Consider the following 23,255-nt stretch of genomic DNA (forward strand, 5'->3'; position numbering starts at 1 on the left):
TGCTCTGTGTCTCTCTCTGTCAAATAAATAAATAAAATCTTTTAAAAAAAGAAACGATGAGACCCTCTCCAGGCCGCCCACTTGCTCTGGCCAGTGTCGGCACTCTGGGGTCCTTGGGAAGACTCCCCACAGGAGTCCGCGCGCGGTCAAGTGGACCGCGGCGGGGGTGGGGGGTGGCTGGACACAGTGCTGAGCGCCTCCTCTGTTGTGGGCCAGGTGGCACTGTCTTTGGTTCTCAGTAGGGGAGAAAGACCCGACCGAGTCGCTGCCGCCCCGGGGGCCTCACAGAGCCTCCAGACCAGACTCGCATTGGTCCCGCCTTGCCCACGCCCCGGGGTGACCCCGCCCCTTCCGGTCTCAGTTACTCGGTCCCGTCTCATCTTCACTCTCGGAGTAATCTTAGCCCCGCCCCCAAAGTCTTGTGGGTCCTTGCTGTTGGTTCTCTCTAGGTTGCCGCGAAGCGACCCGTTCCTCATTGGCCACACGTTCTCCCGCGCCACCACGACAGCCATCACAACAACCGCCACGTGCTCACCTGTGGGGCCTGCTCTTTGGTCCCGAGTCCCGAGCCGCCCACTCCCCTGTCCCGCCCTCGGCTTCCCGCTTCCTCCTCCTATTGGTTACCGGGCCCAGGGTCCCGCCCTCGGCCCTGGGCGCGCTGCGCCTCCGACGCGGATTGGCCGAATTCGGGAGTGAGGCGGGGTTTGGAGGCGGGTTAAAGAGCGTGCAGCAGGTTGCGCCACGCGTGTCAGAGAAGTTTCAATGGCGTGGCAGGGGCTGACGGCCGAGTTCCTGCAGGTGCCCGCGGTGACGCGGGCCTATACCGCGGCCTGCGTCCTTACCACCGCTGCTGTGGTAAGCTGGCCGGGCGGGCGGGGGCGTCTCCATGGCTGCAGCCCGGGAGGGGTGTCGTCATGGTTACCGCTGGATTCCCGGGGGAAGCACCTGACGCGCCCCTGGTTCCGCAGCAACTGGAGCTCCTCAGCCCCTTCCAGCTCTATTTCAACCCGCACCTCGTGTTCCGGAAGTTCCAGGTGAGGCGGCCCCACCCATTGCACCTGACAGGCCCTGCCTGCCCTGCGCCTGACCTCCTGCCTTCCCTCCATCTCCGTAGGTCTGGAGGCTCGTCACCAACTTCCTCTTCTTCGGGCCCCTGGGATTCAGCTTCTTCTTCAACATGCTCTTCGTGTATCCTGCCCCGCGCGGACCCAGGCATAGGGCGGTGGGCGGCTCGCGGGGCTGGGGGCGGCCCGGAGTGGGGAAACTGAGGCTCCGCCCTGTGACACTTCCTTTACCGAGGCCGCAGGTTCCGCTACTGCCGCATGCTGGAGGAGGGCTCCTTCCGCGGCCGCACGGCCGACTTCGTCTTCATGTTTCTCTTCGGGGGCGTCCTCATGACCGTATCCTTCCCGGGCTCTGAAACTTCAGGCCGCAGCGCCTCTGGGGCCAGCCTGTGCTGGCCCTGGGCCCTGACATGAGCGCCCGGGCCGGGGAGGGACAGAGTAGTTCACTCCAGCTTAGGATGTATTTAGCGTACATCGTGTGCTCAGCTCCGGATGTCAGCGCCAGCTCTTCAGTGCTGTACACAAAATACCACAGGGTGATGTGCAGGAGAGCCAGGTGGGGTGCTGGGGGCTGAGCCCTGCGTGCCCTGCATGCCGGTAGCCAGGAGAAACTGGGGCAATGACGGCAGTGTTTGGAGGCTGGGGCGCGGTGGACAAGCAGGGGCCTGAAGTGTGGCCTTTGATTGGAAGGGCACATCTGGACAGGGGAATGGCACATAGGGGTGATGAGGGAAGGGAAACTAGGGAGGATTCCAGGGGGTTCGCCAGTCAGAGGTGTCCTGGGCAGGGGCTCTGAGGCCTGCACCAGAAGGCCTCCAGCACCTTGACTCTGGCTCAAGCTGCTAGGGCTCCTGGGCAGCCTGTTCTTCTTGGGCCAGGCCCTCACAGTCATGCTGGTGTATGTATGGAGTCGCCGAAACCCCCGAGTGAGGGTCAACTTCTTCGGCCTCCTCACCTTCCAGGCACCATTCCTGCCCTGGGCACTCATGGGGTTCTCTCTGCTGCTGGGCAACTCGATTCTCGTGGACCTGCTGGGTGAGCCTGCCTGTGCGCTCGCCCTCCCCAGACAGGCCTGCGTGCTGTGCCAGAGCCCTCCTTCCCACCCGCACTGGACCTCTCACCTGTCCTCCCACCCCCCCTTCCTGCCCTGCTAGCTCCTCTGTTCTGGCCCCTGAACAAGCCAGCCAGCTATAGGCTCCCCATCTTCGGTGTACTGATGCCCGTGTGGGTCCTGACCAGGGTGGGGACAGGTGTGTCAAGTTCCCAGCCTTGGCTCCTATTCCTCCCCTGTTCTCAGGCCCTCCCCTCCCCAGGTCCTGCCCACTTCTGGGCCAGGTAAGCCTGTCCTTCAGGGTCAACCCTGCTCTCCCACCCCGGGGCGGGGGCTGGCAGTCTGTGCAGAACACTGGGCGCTCATACTCTGGGGCCTGAGGTTGCCTGGCCTGGCTGTGCCTCCGGAACTGTGCCTGGAGGCAGGGAGCAGGCTGTGCTGGCCTCGGGCTCTGGACTGTGGAGAGTGGCCTCAGCCATCCATGGCTCTCCTACAGGGATTGCTGTGGGCCACATTTACTACTTCCTAGAGGATGTCTTCCCCAACCAACCTGGAGGCAAGAGGCTGCTGCTGACCCCCAGCTTCCTGTGAGTGCTAGAGATGACAATTCTCCCGCTGCCCTCCCTCAGATGGCTCCCTATACCAGTGGGGACGCCTGCTGGCCTCAGCTCAGTGTGGGCCCCTCCCTACAGGAAGCTGCTACTGGATGCCCCACAGGAGGACCCCGATTACCTGCCCCTCCCAGAGGAGCAGCCAGGACCCCTGCAGCAATGACCCTACCGAGGGCCAAGGCCAGCCCCAACCCCAGCGGCCTGTTTTCCTGGCCTCTGGCAGGCCTCCATTCCACCCCTAACTCCCGCTTACAGGAGAGCAACCTGTCCTGGAGACTGGGCTGGTGCCCAGGGCCCGCCCAAATAAACAGAATGACCTGCGTCTCTTTGCCCACAGCACTGGCTCCCTGCCTTGGCTGGCCACATCCTTCCATGCTGGGCAGGTGTTACTGGCCTTGATCTAGGGCCACCAAGCCTGGTCTGCCCTCTCAGACCAATTGTAGGTGGTAGCATGGGAAGCCCAGAGGGGGTCAAGAACCTGCCCACAGTTGCCCAGCAGCTTTGAGCTCACAGATGGCATACTCAGGGTTCTCACTCCAGCTTTGCCAATGCCTTAATGGAGCCTTGGGCAAATCCTACCTGCACTGATCTCTGCTCCGGGCCAGGCAGCAGGGGGCTGGCCAGGTCTCATTGGCTGGGGCCAGGACTGGGATGTCCCTGTCATGCCAAGCCCAGTTTGCAGGGGCTCCTGCCCGTGGTACCCTCAGGCTGATGCCTCACTTGGCTCCTCCTGCCCCTCAGTGGCAACAAGTGGACCTTTGCCCCACTTTCCAGCTGAGCAGTCAATGGACTTGGCCAAGGCTCCATGGGGTCAGGTGCGGCAGAGGGCCAGGACCGGGTCCTCTGCCCTTTCTGCAATCCCAAAGCTTTGAGAAATTTTCACCTCGGCAGAGTTCTACAAAGCTCTCTCCCTTATGTTTTTAGCTGAGAACCATGGGAGCCTGATCTGATCCCACAGCTCACTTTTTTCTTTGGTAAAGCGGGCACCAGACACCCTGGCCAACTTTCCTCATTGCCCTGGACCAGTCGGAACTCTGGTTTATTCCTGGATGATCAGCAGCATAGGGGCCCCTCCAGCTGCAGGCTGTCACATTCACGGATGGCCCAAGTATTCACCATGGAGTCTGACCTTCATTCTGTAGGGAAACCGTGTGGAGTCGCAGCTGGCTCTGCAGCAGTGCTCCAAGTGAGGGCTCAGCCCCTGGGCGGGCCTGGTGGGCTGGCCTGCCCAGACGGGCTGAGGTGGGCAGTTTCATTCCATCCCACCAGTTGTAGGGGCACATGGACCAAGCAAACCGTTCAGCAATGGAGCCCACTTGTCTCCAAGGCCAGCGGAGCCTGGGCCTGGAATCTTCCTCTTTGTTCAGGGCCTTCCAGTGAAGCCCAACCATCTCCTTGCTGTGGAGCTCCAGCAAGTTGCACTCCTGGATGAAGGGCAAGGGGCTTGAGTACAAACTCCCTGGGAGGTAGGAGCCGTCATGTCCCAGGACATGATCATAGGACCCCCAGCCCAGAGGGCCAGGCCCATCTACCCCTATTATCCTGGCAATCAAGACCCCAATGCCTACTCAAGAGCTCTGCCCTTGGCCAGTGTGGGGCTCAGGTTGGAAGCCAGGTGGCATCATGCTCCTGCCATGCTCCTGGGGAGCAGAGCAGCCCTGACCTGACAGGGAAGACCTGGCAGCAGCTGAAGGCACCAGCCCAGAGCTGGGGGTCTGTTCTCTTCGGTACGACTGCAGCTGTGTGCCCAACTCACCAAGCACCACTCGGCTCCGTGAGGAGACCCCCACATGCCACCCTCACGCAGCCCACATCCCTTCTGTAGAGTGGGGACACTTCCACATGAGACAAGGATGCAGACGGGGCAAGCAGCTCACTGGAGGCAGAGCTGAGGAGAGGCCCAGGGCTATGCCTCCTTCTCAACACACCACATCCCCCCACGGCCGGCCCTAGGCAGGAGTGCTGCTCCATGCGCCTCACTCCTCACAACCGGCCCGAGAGAGAAGAGCTAGCCTGGCCCGTGGCGATAGCCAGGGGTGCAGCTGGAACAGCCAGGCGTGGGCCCTCGGGCACCCAGGCTGCTGACACCCCCGTAGCACCCACAAAGGACATGGCTGCTGCAAGGGACTCCAGAGAAGCAATGCTCCGGGGCGGCGGGGGCGGGGGGGGGGGGGGGCGACAACAATCTGGACACAGCAGAGCCCAAGGACAGCAGGAAAGCCTAAGCGGCTTCACAAGGCCAAGCTAAGGGGGCGGGGTGGGGCTGTCACTGCAAGGTAAGCGGGCCTCCTGCCCTCTGAGCCTCGTGACCTCACTTCTGTCCGTCGGTACGAGGACGGCACAGGTGGCGGGCGGCGGGCCTGAGGAAAGCACGACTGTGCTGCCGTTGGCCTTGGCTGCAGCCGTATCAGCCCTGACCTGCCCAGCTGGGGCTCTGAGGCCCAGAAGGGCGAGAGGCCTGGCATGCCAACCTTGGCCACACACCACCCAAGCCAGACCCTGCTCCTTGTCCCCTTATTTTTATGCTACCACTTTGAAAAAATGGAACATGACCTGTTGTCTTTATTTAAAAAGTGTTGCTAGCCCTACCTGGGGCTCCTATACAAAAACAAAACACAACCCAAAAACGAGGCCTCTTTCTGACCAGAGACTTGGGTGGGGACTGGGGCTCAACAAATGGAATGTGTGCCCAGGGAAGGGTGAGCAGAAGCCCTCCCCACACCCCATGCTCCTCAGGATGGCCCCGGCCTGCCCCCTTGGCCGCCCTCCTTTCCAGAAGATGAAGGAGAGGTGGTCCGATCTTCTGAACGCTCCGTGGGAGCCATGCACCGATGGGCTGGTTACCAGGCTGGGGCAGTGTTGGCAAGACGCCTCATACGCCTGCAGGAGGAGAGCAGGCAGTGACCCAGATCCCCCGGGGATCTCTAGTGCAGCCAGGGGAGTGGGGACAGAGACAGGACACGGAAAGGGGGGGGGATCCCCAGCCCCTCGCTCGCTCTGAGCCTGTCTGCTGCTTAAGGCCCTGAGGCTGCCCTCTCTCCAGCTTGCTCAGGTCCTGTCTACCTCTCCAGGGCTCCAGACACGCAGGTCTGGGCTGTGGTCAGACCCAACCTGAGGGCTTAGTTTTGTTCCCGGCAGGGAAACCCACCCAGGGGCTAGACTGGGACTTACCACTCAGGGGCCTGCCTCTGGCAACTCGGCACCCTCCCAGAAACCAGGTCACCTTTGGGCAGAGCCAGCTGTAGGGGGCCTGGGGGGGTCAGGGGTACCTTGTGTTCCTGTCCTGGTCGCGGATCTTCTTTTCCATCTCGGCGTCTGTCAGAGTCTCCAGCAGCGGGCACCACTGGTCAGCATCACCTGTGTTCCGGATGGCAATCTCCACCGTGGGTAGGGGGTTCTCACTGTGGGCCGGGGTGGGGTGGGGGGTAGTAACTGCTAGTGCACAGAGTAGCAGCTAGAAAGGCCACCAGAAACCAGCGTCCACCCCCTGCCAGGACACTGAAGCCAGGGCACGGCAGGAAGGCCCAGGCCTTTCCTGCCACCTCCTCTGCCTCCTCCCTACTGGGCCGTTTCTGTGCCTGGCTCCTCAGAACAGCACTCCTGAGAGGAGTGGCCTGGTCATCACCTGTCATGCAAACCTCAAGGCAGAGTCACTGGAGATGCCAGGTCCCCCCACAACAACAGCTTCTCTTCAAAGCACTCTCAAACAGGCCCTTTGTTGCTGCCTAGGTGTGTCTGGTCTATAAGCCTGGGGAGGGCATTCCCCATGACCAGTGTTGCTGGGGAGGCAGGGGAGGGCGGTCTACCCCACTCAGTGCCCAGGGCCTGGACCCACCAGCCTCGACGCCTCATCACTGAAGACCGCTGGGCCAGCCTGCCCCTGAATATTCTGCACACTTGCTCCTCAGCCCACTTCACTGGTCGAACTAAATCCCAGAGAGCTGGGCTATTTGCTTAGGGCAGACAGCTGGGCTATTTGCTTAGGGCAGACAGCTGGGCCTGGGACCCTGGTCCCCTGATCACTACACTCCACGGCCCCTCAGTGACCACCCCGATGGCCACCTGTGCACCCTCTTGCCAAGGAGACACAGCGTGGGTGTGTGTGTGGGGGGGCAGACACACACAGGAGCACCATGGGAGGGAGGACATAGCTGAGCTGCCGCCTCTCTGGGCCTTGGTTTCCAAGCCTATGTGACAGGAGGCTGAAGAGGCAAGGATGCTTCAGAGCTGACAGCTCAAACTCCCGGCCTGGGAGGCAAGCCTCAGAGCGTGGCCCTAACACTGACCTCTCCCAGCCCCTTCCCACCATCACCACCCCGGCCTCACGAGGCCCTTTTCTCTGTCCTCCAGCTGGGCGTCCTGCACCTGTGTCCCGAGGCTCAGCACCCCCAGGCCAGCCCTGCTCCACTGCAGCCCTATCAGGTGTCTGCCCACCTGCAGAACACAGCTTGCTCTGGGAAGAGTAAACGCGGGCAGGGCCCAGGGGAGGCACCTGGAGGACATGGACAGAATAAAAGGGGACAGGCCCCTGATCGGGCAGCCTTGGTTTTGATACTTCATCTGGGAAACAGGAAAAGTATCATGGCTGTGACAGCTTTTCGGAGGATTACTATTAGTTAAAGCAGCCAATGTACGTGCACTGAAGGAACTCCCTAGGGGCCAGGCGCCTTGTCATGGAGTCTCCCTGTAACGTGGGCCCAAGGTTGTGAGTGGCCCACTGGAGAGGGGCGTCCACGCAGGCCTGACCAGAGGCTCTGCTCCTCACGCTGCCAGCTGACCCACAGCGGCCGAGGGCCTGCTCCAGCCTCCCCTGGGCTACTCTCCTCAGCCGGGAGTCCCAGCGTGTGGGCTGGGGCTGTCACCACAACCCAGGGCTACCCCTGGCTCCCTACAGAAGTGGGGCTCAGCTCTTGCTGCCGAAGCTGGGCCCCAAAGCCCCAGCTTGTGCTGGTGACTCAGAGGCCAGTGACAGGGGCAGTGCCAAGCCCCCACCCGTGCTTCCCCGAGGCCAGCCCTCCTCAGGAGCTCCTGACAGCTCTTCTGCAGCCAGTGCGGTGGTTTGGCAATCCTGAGCCCCCCCAGCCACAGACCCAAACATCATTCCTCACCTCAAGGGCTCCCGGCCGCCTTCCTCGGGAGGACAGACATGAAAGGCGCCAAGCCCACGCTGAGGGGAGCAAAACATGTTTTTCTCTTAATTTAAACAAGAGCTTGTGAGTAGGTCCTGGAGGCCCCTTTGTTTACCTCCCCTTGGCTCTGGGAAGATTCCACTCCAGTGGGTTTGTTCTAAAATAAGAACTAGCTCGATCCAACCCTGTAAGAATGGGCCTAGAGCCAGCAGGCCTGCCTCGGGTTTGGGACAAATACACAGGCGGGGGAGCCACCTTGCCTCCCACTCCTCTGAGCGGATTCTGCATCATGGCTTCAAGGTTACCTGGGATCCCAGATGCTCCTACCACCCTGCAGAGTCCAGGTGGCGACACAGAGCCTAGGCAGGGGAGGGCTGTGGCTGAGGTGACAGATGGCCCGGGGCCACAGTTTGTAGGATTATCTTTGGGTGATCTTACTGTTACGCCCTCAGGTGATACAAAATGCCAGCCAAGAAGCACTACTATGCCCACTTCACAAGGGAGAAGGACAGAATCTTGAAGGGAAATGACCTGTCCACGGCCACTCAACTGGGAGCAGGGGGGACAAAACTTGACATCACCCTCCTCTTCATGGTCAACTGATTTTTACATGGTGCCAAAGTCCACAAAATGGGGAAAGAGCAGTCTTTCCAACAAATGGCGCCGGGACAAGATGACCTGCTGGGTTAGGCAACGGTTTTGTAGGCATCGCATTAAAAAGAGCACAGGTGGGGGTTCCTGGCTGACTCAGCTGGTGGAGCGTGCAACTCTTGATCTCCGGGTTGTGAGTTCGAACTCCACGCTGGATGTAGAGATTACTTAAAAATAAAATCTTACAAAAAAAGCACAGGCAACAAAAGAAAAAATAAATTGGACTACATTAAAACTTAAAACTTTTGTGCTTCAGGGGCACCTGGCTGGCTCAGTCAGTGGAGCATTCGACTCTCAATCTCGCGGTTGTAGGTTCAAGCCCCACCACGCTGGGTGTGGAGATTACTTAAAAAATAAATAAATAAAATGTAAAACAAAAAAAATAAAACTTTTGTGCTTCAAAGGACACTGTCATGAAAGTGGAAAGACAAGCCACAAAGTGGGAGAAAATACTTGCAAATCATATCTCTGATAAGGAACTCATATCTAGACTATATAAAGAACACTTACAACTCAATAATAAAAATACAAATGACCCAATTAAAAAACAGGGGACTTGAGCAGCCATTTTTCCAAAGGTGATATACAAATGCCCAATGGCACCCGAGAAGATGCTCAAGGTCATTAGTGGCCAGGGAAATGCCAATCAAAACCGTGAGATCCCCCACCCCCTTCCCCTAGGATGGCTAGAATCAACAAGTCAGATAACAGATGTTGCTCAAGGACGTGGAGAGACCAGAAGCCTGGCTCTGCTGGCAGGAAAGTAAAATGGGGCGGCTCCTCTGGAAAGGGGTTGGGCAGTCCCTCCAAACGCTAAACATAGCTATCACGTGACCCAGCAATTCCACTCCTAGCATCTACCCAAGGGCACTGAAAAGAGGTGTTAAAATAAGAACTTGTACACGAATGCTTGCAGCACTACTCTTTAACAGCCAAAAAGTGACAACAACCCAACTGTCCCATCAACTGCTGACTGGGTAAATAAAATAGGGTCCATCTGTACGACAAGATCTTAGCCCCAAAAAGGAATGAGGCTCCGATACAGGCTACCACAGGGAGCCGTGATACTAAGAAGCCAGCCACAAAAGACCACGTGTTCTAGGATTCTATTTATACTGAGTACCCAGAACAGGCAAGGCGATGGAAAGCAGATCAGTAGGTGCCCAGGGCTGAGAGCCGTGGGGGCAGGGCGATGGCCGGGAAAGGGGGCGAGGCTTCCTTTGGGGTGATGGAAATGCTCTCGAACTGTGATGGCTGCACCACTGCGGATCCTGCAAAGCTCATGCTAGCTGGCTGGGCTGTCCCGTACGTGCACTATACCTCAAGGAAGTGGTTCTAACAACGGACAAGCAGGCAAACAAGCGCTGCAGCCGTCAGGTGGGCAGAATTCCAGGAGTAACCTCTGTGGCTCCTGGTCAACAAGTCCAAAGTGACCCTGGTGTCTCTCAGCCCTGAGACGCACCAGTGACACTGCCTCTCTGTCCCCCATCAGGCCCAGCTGCCAGGTTCTCTGGCAGGTTCCCCTGCCTGTCCCCAGGTTCCTCCCGGCTGGCACCCTGCCCGGCCACCTCCCTCCGGGGTTTCATGCTCCCTGCCGATTACCTTCGGTGGCCACACACAAGTCTCCTCTACTAGACAGCGTACTGTTTCTTCTCTGCCCCAGCCGCAGGTACCAGAGGGGCCAGGAACTCTACTGATGCAACTTTCCTCATAGGTAGCGGCTCGCGGGTTTGGGTGAATGTCTGACAGCCTAGCATGGACTGCTCAGCCCAGGCCCTTCCCGTGGTGGAGCCCTGTCCCCCTCCTGCCACTCACCATCTTTGTTCCATTCCGCTGGCCCCTAGACATGTGTGTTGTTCCAGTTCAGCTCTCCTCTAGGAGCTTGGGGCCCCCAATCTACTTGCTACATGCCGTGCCCCCTCCTCATGCCTGCCCACATCAGGCCTGCCCCTGCCACGGCTGAAGGGAAGCCTGTTCTCTGCCCTGCCTCCCTTGACTTATCTGTGGGCATTCTGCCTCCGCTCACACGTGCCCTGTGACCAGCAGCTCGCCTTGCTCCACCGCAGACACAACTCAGTGCCACCATCACTGAGGAAGGCACTGGAGCCCAACAGTGGGCTCGGTCTGGGGGCAGACAGACGGCACTGGCTTGCGGGAAGTCAGAGCATTTACAACACGGGATGACGGAGGCCCAGGACTTAAAGCCCCTTTTAAGGAGTCATGTGACTCAGCAGTTGCCAAGCTTTGGGTGTAGCAGAGACCAGGCCAGGGCTCCTGGTTCCACCCTCCATAGACCAGGTGGTCCCTGGCCCTGGAGACGTGGTAGCCCACTCTACTCTCCCCAGGCAGCGGCCCAGAGAGAAGGACTGACACTGGTCTCCCTGGGGAGAGTCAAGAGCAATTGGAGGGGCGCCTGGGTGGCTCAGTTGTTAAGCATCTGCCTTCGGCTCAGGTCATGGTCCCGGGGTCCTGGGATCGAACCCCGCATCAGGCTCCCTGCTCCGCGGGAAGCCTGTTTCTCCCTCTCCCACTCCCCCTGCTTGTGTTCCCTCTCTCACTGTGTCTCTCTCTGTCAAATAAATAAAATCTTTAAAAAAAAAAAAAAAAAGCGGCTGGAGCTCCCAAAGGATGGCGTGGTGCAGTGGTGATAATGTGGGTCAGGGTCAAGAGACAGAAGTTGCAGTCCCCTTCCTTGTTTGCCTTAGAAGGCCACAGATCTGTCCCCTGGATGATGAAGCCAGCCTCTGACCCTAAGCTCCCCTTTCTGTCCTGCAAGCTCTCTCCAGAGCGTCCAGCTGCCCAGGCCACACACAGCACACACGACGGGCTGGGCCTAGTAGGAGGAGCTCAGGAGGCCTGGTCAGCTGGGAAAACACAAGCAGCCGTCCCGATGCCAGAGAGGCGCTGAGGCTGCCTCCCAGATCCCAGGCAGGCTGTGTCCCACGGGCCGGGGCTGCTGGCGGGGGGATGTGTGCTCACCCCGGTCTCCGGCAAGCAGCCCTGCCTTCCATTCTGAGGACATGAAACCTGCATGCTCAGCACTCGCTGAGTGCAGCGGCCCGGGGCTCTGCGATGCCCCCATCCACCCAGCTGGAATTCATTAAGTGGCTTCTGAGATGGAGGGGCGGGGGGGATCGTCTGTAAGTCCTGACCTGCCGCCACCAGGGACTCCCGAGGGGGGCCTGCTCTGGAACTGTCTGGCACACTGCCAACGGCCTGAAGCCTTGGCGGGGGCTTTTAGGAGGACGCCTGGGATCACCCCGGGATCAGAGCAGGAGGGACGCCACCACATATCCCGCCACCCTCCGGGTCTTGCTGCTTTGAGCAGCATGACAACCCCACCCCACACAGCATCTGCCAGTCAGAATGTGGATTCTGACCCAATCAGCATCTCGGGGATAAGGTACCTGGGGTCGATGTCACTCCCATGACCTGTACCACATCACCACCTCCCAGGACCCCAGGAGGCACTCCAGGGAGCGAGGCCACCCCAGACTGGCCTTCAGGCCCATCGGCCTTGGCTCAAGTACAGCATGAACGGACATGCACGGCCGCACCTCCAGCCAGACTTCACAAGAGCGAGACGCCGCCACATCGTGGCTCACAGACGCCTCCTCCCAGGCAGGGCCTGGACCCTGTCTGTGAAGCAAGACCACCTGGTCGGCAGGGCTGCTGGGAGGTTACGGGAGGGAACATATGTGCTGTCTCAGCCCGGATGCCGGGAGTGCAGGCAGTGCTTGGACCCCCACGGAGCTCAGTGGTTTCCCGGGGCCAGGATCTCAAAGCCTGAAAGTGTACGGTCATTCCTTCTATCTTGCTCAGATTTACAGGAAGCAGTCAGAAAGCAGTCTCCTGGGATTTCTGGGAAAATCAGCTGAGACACAAACATACTCACGAGCTCCATTAACTGTCCTATCTTTGCAAAAAGACCTTGGTACGGGCTCCTCATGTGCCATTTTAGGCTCCCGTCCCTGAGTAATGATTGCCAAATGTAGACGATGACAGTTTGATGAGCAGAATAAATCCTAACATCCTGTTTTGATGCAGGGATACTCCACGCCACCCCCAGATGCACTTTCCCAAGGGTTGAAAAGGAGCTCAGGGAACAGGATGTGGCTCTTTATCTTTCATGGCCCCCAGTTTCGGGGTCCAGCCAACATGGGTGCTCGACTAGTCTCTGACTTAATGACGGCGAGCTAGAATAGTAGAAAGAAACTGCTGGGGACGCCTGGGTGGCTCAGTCATTAAGCGTCTGCCTTCGGCTCAGGTCATGATCCCAGGGTCCTGGGATTGAGCCCCGCATCGGGCTCCCTACTTGGAGGGAAGCCTGCTTCTCCCTCTCCCATTCCCCCTGCTTGTGTTCCCTCTCTCGCTGTCTCTCTCTCTCTGTCAAATAAATAAATAAAATCTTCAAAAAAAAAAAAGAAAGAAACTGCTGGAGATCCCTGACTCTCACGAGCTGGGGAGGGCTGTTTGGAGCAGCCCTTATTTGAGACAGAAAGCAAGTCCATCAGATGACAGCTCTTGGAGTGGGCGATCAGTACCTGATGGAGGGAAGAGTATGGGCAAGAGTACAGAGGCAGCGGGGCGGGAGCGTGCAGAGGGGCTGCTGGTAGCCGAGTGTGGCCCTGGGCAGTTGCGGGGGGGGGGGGGGCGCTATGGGGTACAGAGCGGGCAGATACCCCCCCCCCCCACCGTGATGAGGATGGGGAGCCCTGCTACTGAGACACATGAGGCGGGAGGAGCAAGCCAACAAAGGGCCGCTGATCAGCTAAGGCTCCAGAGAGACCCGAAAGCGTCACCACACATAGGGAGCCGTCTTTTCCCCAAAACATGTTTGCAGAGGAATGAGGGTGGGGCTCATCTGGTCTCCTACCTGAAGGCGTAGGTCTTCTGATGCCAGCTCAGCTGTCCCCGGATGCTGTACGCAATGGTGGTGACGAACTCCCCGCCCAGCCCCAGCTCTGAGCACAGCTTCAGGGCAAATTTCTCTGGTGAGTTCTCCTTCTCTGACATGTCCCACTCAAACTGGTCCACCAGCGAAATGTTTCCCACGTGGATGTTCAGCTGGGGCAAGAACCAAAGAACACAAATGAGAGGAGTCAGAATGGTGCCCAACCTTGGGAGACCTCAAGGAGGTGGGACAGCCCACTAGGGAGCCACCAGGCCAGGCTGGACCCTGCCCACAACTTACTAGCTGAGAACTGGGGCTGGCCCTTGTCCTTCTGGCCACAGGTCCCCATCCAGAAAACGGAGATGACACCGCATACCTACTGGGATGCCACAAGGGGCTCTGGCTCAAGACGTGGCACAGTCACCCATCTTACTTAATAAGTGTGATCACAGATGCACACCCCACTTGAATAGCCCACAAGGCGCCCGCAAAGCCTGGGTGGGCAGCAGAGGCCCACGGCCAGCCCCACCCACCACGCTCCCAGCAGACACCCTGCTGACATGCAACCTGCCGCCGGGAGAGAGTCCGGGCCCTGCCTGTGCAGCACCCAGACCAAGACGGAACACAACCTGAGCCCCGGGGGCTCCCCACTGACAGCTGCACTCAGAACCACCATCTTTACTCGTCACACCACAGATGAGCAGGCCTGCTCTGAAACAGGAAGGACTCATCAGGGTCTGGCTGTGTTCGCTGGGCGCCGTGTCCACGAGTCTCCTTCCTATGGCTCTGTGGGGCTGGGAGCACCCCTTGCTGCTCTCCAGGTAAGCAGGCCACAATGCACCTGCCCGTTCACCCTACTATCCCTGTGTGCTCAGCTTTTTTTTTTTTTTTTAATTTGACAGAGAGAGAGAGCAGACAAGCAGGGGGAGCAGCAGAGGGAGAGGGAGAAACAGGCTCTCCGCTGAGCAGGGAGTCCAATGCGGGACTTGATCCCAGAACCCTGGGATCATGACCTGAGCCGAAGGCAGACCCTTAACCGACTGAGCCACCCAGGCGACCCCGTGCTCAGCTTTTTAAGACAAAGATCAGGGTGGCCACTGCTCAGGGCCCACCCTGCTGCCCTCAGAGAAGTGTGGGACCTCACTCCTTGTCCCCGTTCACAAAGCCCTGCACCTCTGGACCCCGCACACCACTTTTCACTCTCTGCAAACAAGCCCCCTGTCCTTTCCCATTTCCGTGTTCTGCTCACGCTGGGCGACCAATGATGGTTAACAGAATGGAACCAGAAGAGCTGCCTCTTGGCCTAATAGGAACCGAATGCCCAGTGAGCCCCGAGGGCACGCTGGAACCAAAAAGATGGGAAGCAGCAGGCAGCCCACAGAAAAACATCAAACAGGGCCAAATAGGAGCAACGGGTGTAGCCGTGCACACGCAGCCCCAGCAAGCCCTGCCCCGGTTGCAGCGGCAGGAGTCCTCCTAGCCACCAGGCGGCACTGCGCAGACTGGGGTGCCTGTGCCCCGCCAGCAACTGGTCATTAATGCTTGCATCTATTCAAAAATACAGACTGTGTGCCTACCAAGGAAGAGGCACAGGGAATGCAATGGTGAGTACAACCAACAAAACACTGTCTTCATGGGTTGACATTCCAGTTGGGGGAGAGATACCTAAGCAAGTTAATTATGTGAATGTATGGTACCTGTCATGTGTGGCCAAGTCCTAAAGAGAAAATGAGGGGAAGGATAGAAAGTGCACAGGAGGCCAAGAAGGCCTCCCTGGGGGAGGTGGCGTTTTAGGAAGAACTGAATGGGCAAAAAGCGCAGGCCCTGTGGCTCCTTGGAGAGAAGGGTCCTGGGCAGAGCTGGGCCTGAGGCTGTCAGAAGGGCTCCAGCCTCCACAAGGGGATCTGGAAGGCCTGGGGAGTGTGTTGAGCAGAGAAGAGACACTGGCTGCCACTGAGACCTCTGCTGGAGGGAGCCGTCTAGCAGTGGGGATGGTGGGGTGGTGAGGAGTGGCTGGACTCTGAGTGGGCTCAGAGATGAGGCAGGGCCAGGACCCCTAAGTAGGCATGCAGCACTGGGGCCAGGCTCCAGCCATCTCCCCAACCGCCAACCCTTATCACCACATACACCTGCACAGAATGGGCCCAGTCAGCCCTGCAGAGCCTCATGGCTTGACGTGTAAGAAACACTGAGCCCCCCAGCCCCCTGAGACTGAGCAGAGCCAATTTGCTCCAGGTGCCCTGGTAAAGGCAGCCAGGCCTGGGCTGTAGTCCCAGAGTCCCCAAGAACATCTGTAAATGGCCACTCCACACTAAGGCACCCCTTCGTGAAGAGACACTCCTCAGGTGCCGTCGCGGCCAAGCTCCCAGCCCTCCACCATGTCCCAGGAGCCAGACAATAAAGAATACCCTCACAGAAGTACCCAGCTCTCCTTGAGTCCCTGTGACCCAAACCTGGGGTGTTACCTTCAGTTTCCTCACCTACAAGATAGGTGCTGTCCCCTAGGCCACCATGCCCATGAGGGCTCTGACCTGATAGACACAGCACTGTCCTATAGCAGCAAAACTTCTCTGGGCCAGCTGTGTCCGACCCTGGTGCCAGCGAGCCCTTGCGTCAGAGCCGGGCAGGAAACCCAACCTGGGGGTGGGGATGACAGGTGGGATGGAGGGCCTGAAGGGGCCCCACAGCTGTCCAGTAGCCAAAAAAGCCTCTGGTCAGGAGAGATGGTGGCAACTCCTGGCAGATTTGCAACTGCCTGACAACTTTCTGTACGGCTGCCCACAAGCTCCATCAGGATTTAAAACAAAAAAAAATTCTGAGAAAAATACCAGGAAGCCAGCTGGTCAGACTCATGAGGACCCTGATCATGGCCAACCCCATCCATTTGGCAGCATGCTGGTGGGTGTGGCTAACTCCATGAGGCCACTTTCCCACTACAGTTACAGGACAAAGAGTTGGCACAGAGCAGAGTCCTCAGGGCCATCCTTTAGAGGTGAGAGGCTAGGCATGAAGAATGCAGGTGAGGCTCCCATTTCTCTGTGAAGTTCCTCTTCTTTCTCAGTCAGGCCCTTTTGCTGCTGGTTGGCCATAATATGAAACTAAAATGGGTTAAGAAAAAGATTCTTATTTCTCTCAAAAAAATTAACCAGTGGGGCATCTGGCTGGCTCAGTCAGTAGAACATGCAATTCTTTTTTGTTTTTTTTTAAGATTTTATTTATTTTACAGAGAGAGAGAGAGAGAGCAGGAACACAAGCAGGGGGAGTGGGAGAGGGAGAAGCAGGCTTCCCACTGAGCAGGGAGCCCGATGCGGGGCTCCATCCCAGGACCTTGGGATCATGACCTGAGCCGAAGGCAGACGCTTAACGACTGAGCCACCCAGGTGCTTTTTTTTTTTTTTTAAGTATTTTATTTACTTATTTGTCAGAGAGAGAGCGAGCGAGCACAAGCAGGGGGAGAAGCAGGCAGAGGGAGAAGCAGGTTCCCCACCAAGCAAGGAGCCCAATGCGGAACTTGATCCCAGGACCCCGGGATCATGACCTGGGCTGAATGCAGACACTTAACCGACTTAGCAACCCAGGCATCCCAGAACATACAATTTTTTATCTCAGGTCACGAGTTCAAGCTCCACGTAAGAAAGGAAAGGAAAAACGTTAAGGGAAAAAGAAAGGAAAAAGGAAAGGAAAGGAAAGGAAAGGGAAAAGAAGAGAGGAGAGGAAAGAAAAAGAGAAAAGGAAAGAGAAGAAAAAGAAAAAGAAATTAACTAGTAAGAATACTGAATGAGTAAACAAAAACTTCCCCACAAAGAAAAGCCCTGGGTCCCAATGGCTTCACTGGCGAATTCTACCAAACACTGAAAGAATTAGCAGCAATCCTTTTCAAATTCTGCCAAAAAATTTAAGAGAGAATATACTTCGTAACTCGTTGTCCAGATATCAAAGCCACATACTACAAGAAAGGAAAACTACAGACCAATATTCCTTATATACTTGATGTAAAAATCTTTTTTTTTTTTTTTTTAAAGATTTTATTTATTTGACAGAGAGAACACAAGCAGAGGGAGACAGGGAGAAGCAGGCTCCCTGCTGAGCAAGGAGCCCGATGTGGGACTCGATCCCAGGACCCTGGGATCATGACCCGGGCCGAAGGCAGCCGCTTAACCGACTGAGCCACCCAGGCGTCCCTTGATGTAAAAATCTTAAACAAAATACTAGCAAACTGAATTTAGTGGCATATTAAAAGAATTATATACCATCACCAAGTGGGATTTATTCTAGCAATGCAAAGATAGTTCAATAAAACTGACCAATGTAACACACCATATTAACAGACTGAAAAACCACATGACCACCTCAATGTAGAAAAAGCACTTGACAAAATTTAACAAACTTTCATGATACAAACACTCAACAAACTACAAAAAGAAAAAAACTACTTCAACATAATAAAATCCATATATGAAAAACCTACAATGAACATCATACTCAATGGTAAAAACCAGAAAGCGTTTCCTTTAAGATCAGGAACTAACCACTTCTAGTCAACACAGTATTGGAATTTCTAGCCAGAGAAATTAGGTAAGAAAAAGAAATAAAAGGGATCCAAACTGGAAAGGAAGAAGTAAAGTTACCTCTATTTACAAATGATATGATCTTATATGTAGAAAACCCTAAATATTACACACACAAAAAACTGTTAGAACTAATAAATTCAGCAGAGCAACAAGATACAAAGTCAACACACAACTAATCAGCTGCATTTCTATACGTCAACCAATAAACAATCTGAAAAAAAAATTACGAGAACAATTTTATTCAGAACAGCATCAAAAAGAATAAAATACTTATGAATTAACTTAACCAAAGAGGTGAAAGACTTGTATAACAAAAATTACAAAACACTGCTCAAAGAAATTAAAGAAAGCATAAATAAATGGAAAGACATCCCATGTTCATGGATTGGAAGACTGAGTATTACTAAGATGTCAAGACTATCCAAATCAATTTACAATTCATTGTAATCCCTATCAAAATTTGAACAATGTTTTTTGCAGAAATAGAGTAAAAACCCATCTTAAACTTAAACTGAATCTAAAGTACCCTGAAGAATCAAAACAATCTTGAAAAAGACAACCAAGGTTGGAAGACTCACACATTCTAATTTCAGAAACTACAGTAATCAAAACCGTGTGGTACTGACATAAATCAAACATATAGACCAACAAAATCCCAGAAACAAACTCTCAAATATACAGGCAAATGATTTTTGACAAGGGTGTCAAGACCACTCAATGTGGGAAGGACAATCATTCCCACAGACGATGCTGGGGAAAGAGGCTAGCTGCATCCATAAGAATGAAGTTGGACCCTTACCTAACACCATTTACAAAAATTAACTCAAAACGGATGAAAGACCCAAATATAAGAGCTGAAACTATAGAGTTATTAAAAGAAAACAGAAAAAAGCTTCATGACATTGGATTTAGCAGTGATTTCTTAGATATGAGACCAAGGGCACAGGGAACAAATGAAAAGACAAATTGTACTTCATAAAATAAAAACTTTTAAGCATCAAAGGACACTATCAAGAAAGAGTAAAAAGGCAACCTACACAATGGGACAAAATATTTGCAAATCACATATCTGATAAGGTATCGATATCCACAATATATAAAGAACTTGTTAAACTCAACAACAAAAGAACAAAATATCTGATTAAAAAAAGGCAAAGAACTTGAACACACATTTCTCCAAAGGTCTACAACTGACCAATAGGCACATGATAGATATTCAATGTCACTAATTAACGGAAATGCAAACCAAAGCCACGATGAGATAACACCTCACACCAAGCAGGCTCTGCAGCAGGCAGGCCTAAGGCCCAAATCTTAGCACTACCACTTATCAGCTGGACAGTATGGGGCAGGTGATGTGTAACCTCTCCATGTGGCAACTTCTTTACCTGTAACACAACGGGTAAGGCAGCAACTTCCTCCAGAACTGAGGTGGGTTACTAGACAGTGGGAAGTGTGGTTGACCCAGCTAGTCCACAGGAAGAGTGTCACACTGCTGTTCATCTCACTGTGGGCTTCCCTGCTCTGCCTGGCATCTGGCTTCATCTCCTCTGTATCACCCAGGCTCTGTTCAACACCTGGCGGTGCCCTGAATACATCCAGAATACAACTCTTACTCAGAGAAATCAGAAAGCCCACAACCCTTCCTGGGGTAAACAGCCACATACTACCTTTAAGACAGCCTTCCAGAAGTCCAATCCCACAGCATGGACCCAAAACCAGGGGGGTCCAAGGCCTCAATGTACTCTCAGCACCCTATGACCCACCCAGGACAAGGAAGACCCCGGAGCACGGTGAAGAGCTGCCCACCTTAATGATGACACGCTGGTCTGACTGGTCCTCCAGGATGCTGTCCGTGGGATAGGACTCTATCTGCTGTCTGATGGCAGAGGCGATGGCTGGGACAAATGTCAGTGGGTTCAAATCCAGGTCATCACAGAGGATTTCTGAAAACATCTCAGGGGTCATCAGCTTCTCTGAAATCAGGAATTGCCAGCTGATTACAGGACCTAACTTCACCATGTTTGGCCCTAGCCTCCCCACCCCCTTCCTCCTCTGCTAGACATCCCCAACAAAGAATGATAACTGAGGGTGACCCTCCCAGACATGGGGCTGGGGGAGGAAGCACAGGACGAGCATCACCTCCTTCTGGCCCTCATTCCACACACACAATCCTTTGATACCTTGATCTGGGACTTCTAGACTCCAGAACTGAGAGGAAATAAATTGTTGTTTAAGCCACCCAGTCTGGTACTTTGATATGGAAGCCCGAGCAAAATAGCACAGTCTCCTTCCAGATAAGTCACTTTGAGGTCAGTGTCCCACTGGCACACAATCATTCACCAACTTCCTCCCCAGTAGAGAAATCCCTGAGATATTAGGCCGCTTGTGGCTTTTTATGGACCTTCCCTCAGTTTCTGACTCTCTGGGCAGCACATACACATAACAAGGTGACAAATATGCAGGTGTAAATGGACCCTGGATCCTGGAAATATAGCCATACCAGGTATGAACTTGCAGGGGCCATCTGCAACTGGCCAGATTACAGCAAGGTCCCATGTGGTCAAATGTTTTCTCTCTGTTCTGCCCTGTTGTTGTAACCCAAATTTAACAGCCACACACCACTTCTGGGATGAGCCACAGACAAGAAGAAAGTCAAGGATGAATCCCCTTATTGGTACATGGCATGATTCCATCATCAAGAACCAGGTCTGCTCAACAACTTACCCCACTATTTCCTCACTAGCCCAGAAGGGCTAGAGACCAACCATCCTAACAGTACCATCAGGACAGACCCAGAACACTCAGCCAGTCTATGATCAGTAACTCATATAGCAAGCAAGCATAGTTAATTTCGGAGATTGCAGCATGGAGCTGAAGTGCCCTATGAAGCACCCTATGCGTACAATGTGCAGAACATTATTAAACTTTTTAGTTTGAGATAATTATAGATTAATATGCAGTCTTGATTACTGTTGCTATATATTAAGACTTGAGACTGGGGAAACTGATTCTCCTACTTTATTCTTTTTTTTTTCAAAATTGCTTTGATTATTCTAGTTCCTTTGCCTTTCCATATAAATTTTAGATAATTTTGTCTATATGCACAAAAAGTTTTGCTGAAATTCTCACAGGAATTGCATCCAACTTGCATATCAATTTAGGGGAACTAACATCTTGAGTATTCTAATCCATAAAAATGGTATGCCTGTCCATTTATTTAGATCTTTTTAATTAATTTTATTGGTGTTTTGTAGTTTTTGGCATACAAGTCCTATACATGTCTGTTAGATTTACACCGAAGTATTGCTTTTCTTTTTTAAAAGATTTATTTATTTTTAGAGACAGAGAATTCGTGTGTGCATGGGGTGGGGGGCAGGGGCGGAGGGAGAGAGAATCCCAAGCAGACTCTGCACTAAACGTGGAGCCCAATGCCACAACCCTGAGATCATGACCTGAGCCAAAACCAAGAATTGGTTGCTCAACCAAATGCATTGCCCAGGTGCCCCCGAAGTATTCCTTTTCTTATTGAGTGAATATAAATGGTAATGTATTTTTGAGTGTCCATGTGTTCACCAATAGTACACAGAAATACAATTGATTTTTGCATGTTTATCTTGTATCCTGTGATGAACTCAATCACTAGTGTTAGCAGGATTTTTTGTAGATCTCTTGGGATTTTCTATGTAGGCAATCATGTCATCTACAAATAGGGACAGTTTACTTATTTATTTTTTAAGATTTTAGAGAGAGTGTGTGAGCAGAGGGAGGGGCAGAGTTAGAGAATCCTGAAGCAGAATCCCCGGTGAGTGCAGAGCCCAACATGGGGCTCAATCCCAGGACCCCAAGATCATGACCCAAGCCAAAATCAAGAGTCAACCACCTAACTGACTGAGCCACCCAGGCGCCCCCAAACAGGGATAGTTTAATTTCTTTCTGATCTGTATGTTTTTTATTTAATTTTCTTGCCCGACTGCACTGGCTAGGAACAAGAGTGATGAGAGCAAACATCTTTGCTTTGTCCCTGATCATAGGCAGAAAGCATCCAGTCTCTCACCATTAAATATGTTAGCTATAGGATATTTTGTAGATACTCTTTATTAAATTGAAGTAGTTTCCCACTATTCCCATTTTTCTTAAAGTTTTTAATCAAGAATTAGTACTGTCAATTTTTTTTTTTCTGCATCAAATTGATATCATCATGGTTTTTCTTCTTTAGTCTGTTAATATGGTGGATTATGTTGATCAATTTTCAAATATTTAACTAGATTTGCATCCCCGGAATAACAAACCCTACTTGAGTCATGGTGTATAATTCTTTTTTATATTGCTGAATTCTGTTTGTTAATGTTTTGTTAAGGATTTATGTGTCCTGGTGCCTGGGTGGCTCAGTCGGTTAAGTGTCTGACTCTTGATCTCAGCTCAGATCCTGATCTTGGAGTTGTGAGTTCAAGCCCTGCGTTGGGCTCCATACTGAGCATGAAACCTACTTAAAAAAAAGGAGGGGGGGGGGATTTTTTTCTCTATAATCATTAAGAATACTGGTCTATAGTTTACTTTTTCTGTACTGTCTTTAGTTTTGATATTAAGGTAATACGAGCTTTATAAAATGCATTGGGGGAAAAAAAGTAAAATTCATTGGGAAGTGTTCCCTCTTCTATTTTCTGGAAAAGACTGCAGAGAATTGATGTTAATTCTTCTTTAAATGTTTGGTAAAATTCTCCAGAGCCACCATCTGTGCCTGGAAGTTTCCTTTTGGGGAGGTTTTTAAATTATGAATCATACTTCTTAATAGTGATAGGGCAACTCAAATTATCTATTTGATACTGAGTGAACTGTGTTAGCATATGTTTTACAAGAAATTGCTCCATTTTGTCTAAATTGTCAAATTTATGTGTGTAGAGCTTTTGTGGTACTCCCTTTTGATATCCACAGGGTCTGTAATGATAGCCCATTTCTTTCCTGAATTTGATAATTTTTGTTTTCATCTTTTGTTGTCAGTCCTGCTAGGTCTGTCAGCTTTACTGAGCTTTTCAAATTATCATGTGTATTTCATTAATTTTCTCCCCTGTTTTTCTGTTTTTAATTTCATTGATTTCTGCTCTCTTATGCTTTGCTTTCTGCTCACTTTGGTTTCATTTTGCTTTTCTTTTTCTCAATTCTTGAAGTGGGAGCTTATAGATTTCAAACTTTTCTACTGTAAACACTGATGCTACAAATTACCCTGTCAGTACTACTTTAGCTATATCCTACAAATTTTGGTATGTGATCTTTTCATTCAGGT

General features: G+C 53.2%; 2 protein-coding genes across 4 annotated transcripts in view; one reads left to right on the forward strand and one right to left on the reverse strand.

Annotated features, from left to right (window-relative positions):
* Nucleotides 1–289: 289 nt before the first annotated feature.
* On the forward strand, nt 290–4,836 carry DERL3 (derlin 3). Of its 2 annotated transcripts, none has more exons than XM_032397645.1 (7): nt 290–855; nt 969–1,034; nt 1,115–1,188; nt 1,307–1,400; nt 1,904–2,099; nt 2,612–2,702; nt 2,808–4,836. In XM_032397645.1, exons 1-7 carry the CDS (start codon nt 763–765, stop codon nt 2,887–2,889), a joined length of 696 nt encoding a protein of 231 aa, XP_032253536.1. In that variant the 5' UTR covers nt 290–762; the 3' UTR covers nt 2,890–4,836. The 2 variants fall into 2 exon arrangements, with proteins under 2 accessions (XP_032253536.1, XP_032253537.1); XM_032397646.1 differs by having other exon boundaries at nt 3,651–4,836.
* A 115-nt stretch (nt 4,837–4,951) lies between these two features.
* Nucleotides 4,952–23,255, reverse strand: part of SMARCB1 (SWI/SNF related, matrix associated, actin dependent regulator of chromatin, subfamily b, member 1) — a 36,116-nt gene continuing 17,812 nt past the window's right edge. For both annotated transcript variants that reach the window (XM_032397571.1, XM_032397569.1), the window contains exons 6-9: nt 19,781–19,947; nt 13,383–13,573; nt 5,996–6,127; nt 4,952–5,606 (exon numbers count right to left, since the gene is read on the reverse strand). In XM_032397571.1, the coding sequence (XP_032253462.1) occupies nt 5,567–5,606; nt 5,996–6,127; nt 13,383–13,573; nt 19,781–19,947 (530 nt within the window). In that variant the 3' untranslated portion in view covers nt 4,952–5,566. The remainder of the gene's footprint in view (nt 5,607–5,995; nt 6,128–13,382; nt 13,574–19,780; nt 19,948–23,255) is intronic.

The sequence above is a fragment of the Phoca vitulina genome, unplaced genomic scaffold (assembly GCF_004348235.1).
Source record: "Phoca vitulina isolate PV1807 unplaced genomic scaffold, GSC_HSeal_1.0 scaffold100, whole genome shotgun sequence".
NCBI classification, from domain to species: Eukaryota; Metazoa; Chordata; class Mammalia; order Carnivora; family Phocidae; genus Phoca; species Phoca vitulina.

What these genes read in the sequence shown, in the direction of transcription:
- DERL3 (XM_032397645.1), top strand. Translation starts at nt 763, where the DNA reads ATGGCGTGGCAGGGGCTGACGGCCGAGTTCCTGCAGGTGCCCGCGGTG. An exon ending in GATTCTCGTGGACCTGCTGG is followed by an intron (nt 2,100 to 2,611) that starts GTGAGCCTGCCT and finishes GCTCTCCTACAG; the next exon opens with GGATTGCTGTGGGCCACATT. An exon ending in CTGCTGACCCCCAGCTTCCT is followed by an intron (nt 2,703 to 2,807) that starts GTGAGTGCTAGA and finishes CCCTCCCTACAG; the next exon opens with GAAGCTGCTACTGGATGCCC.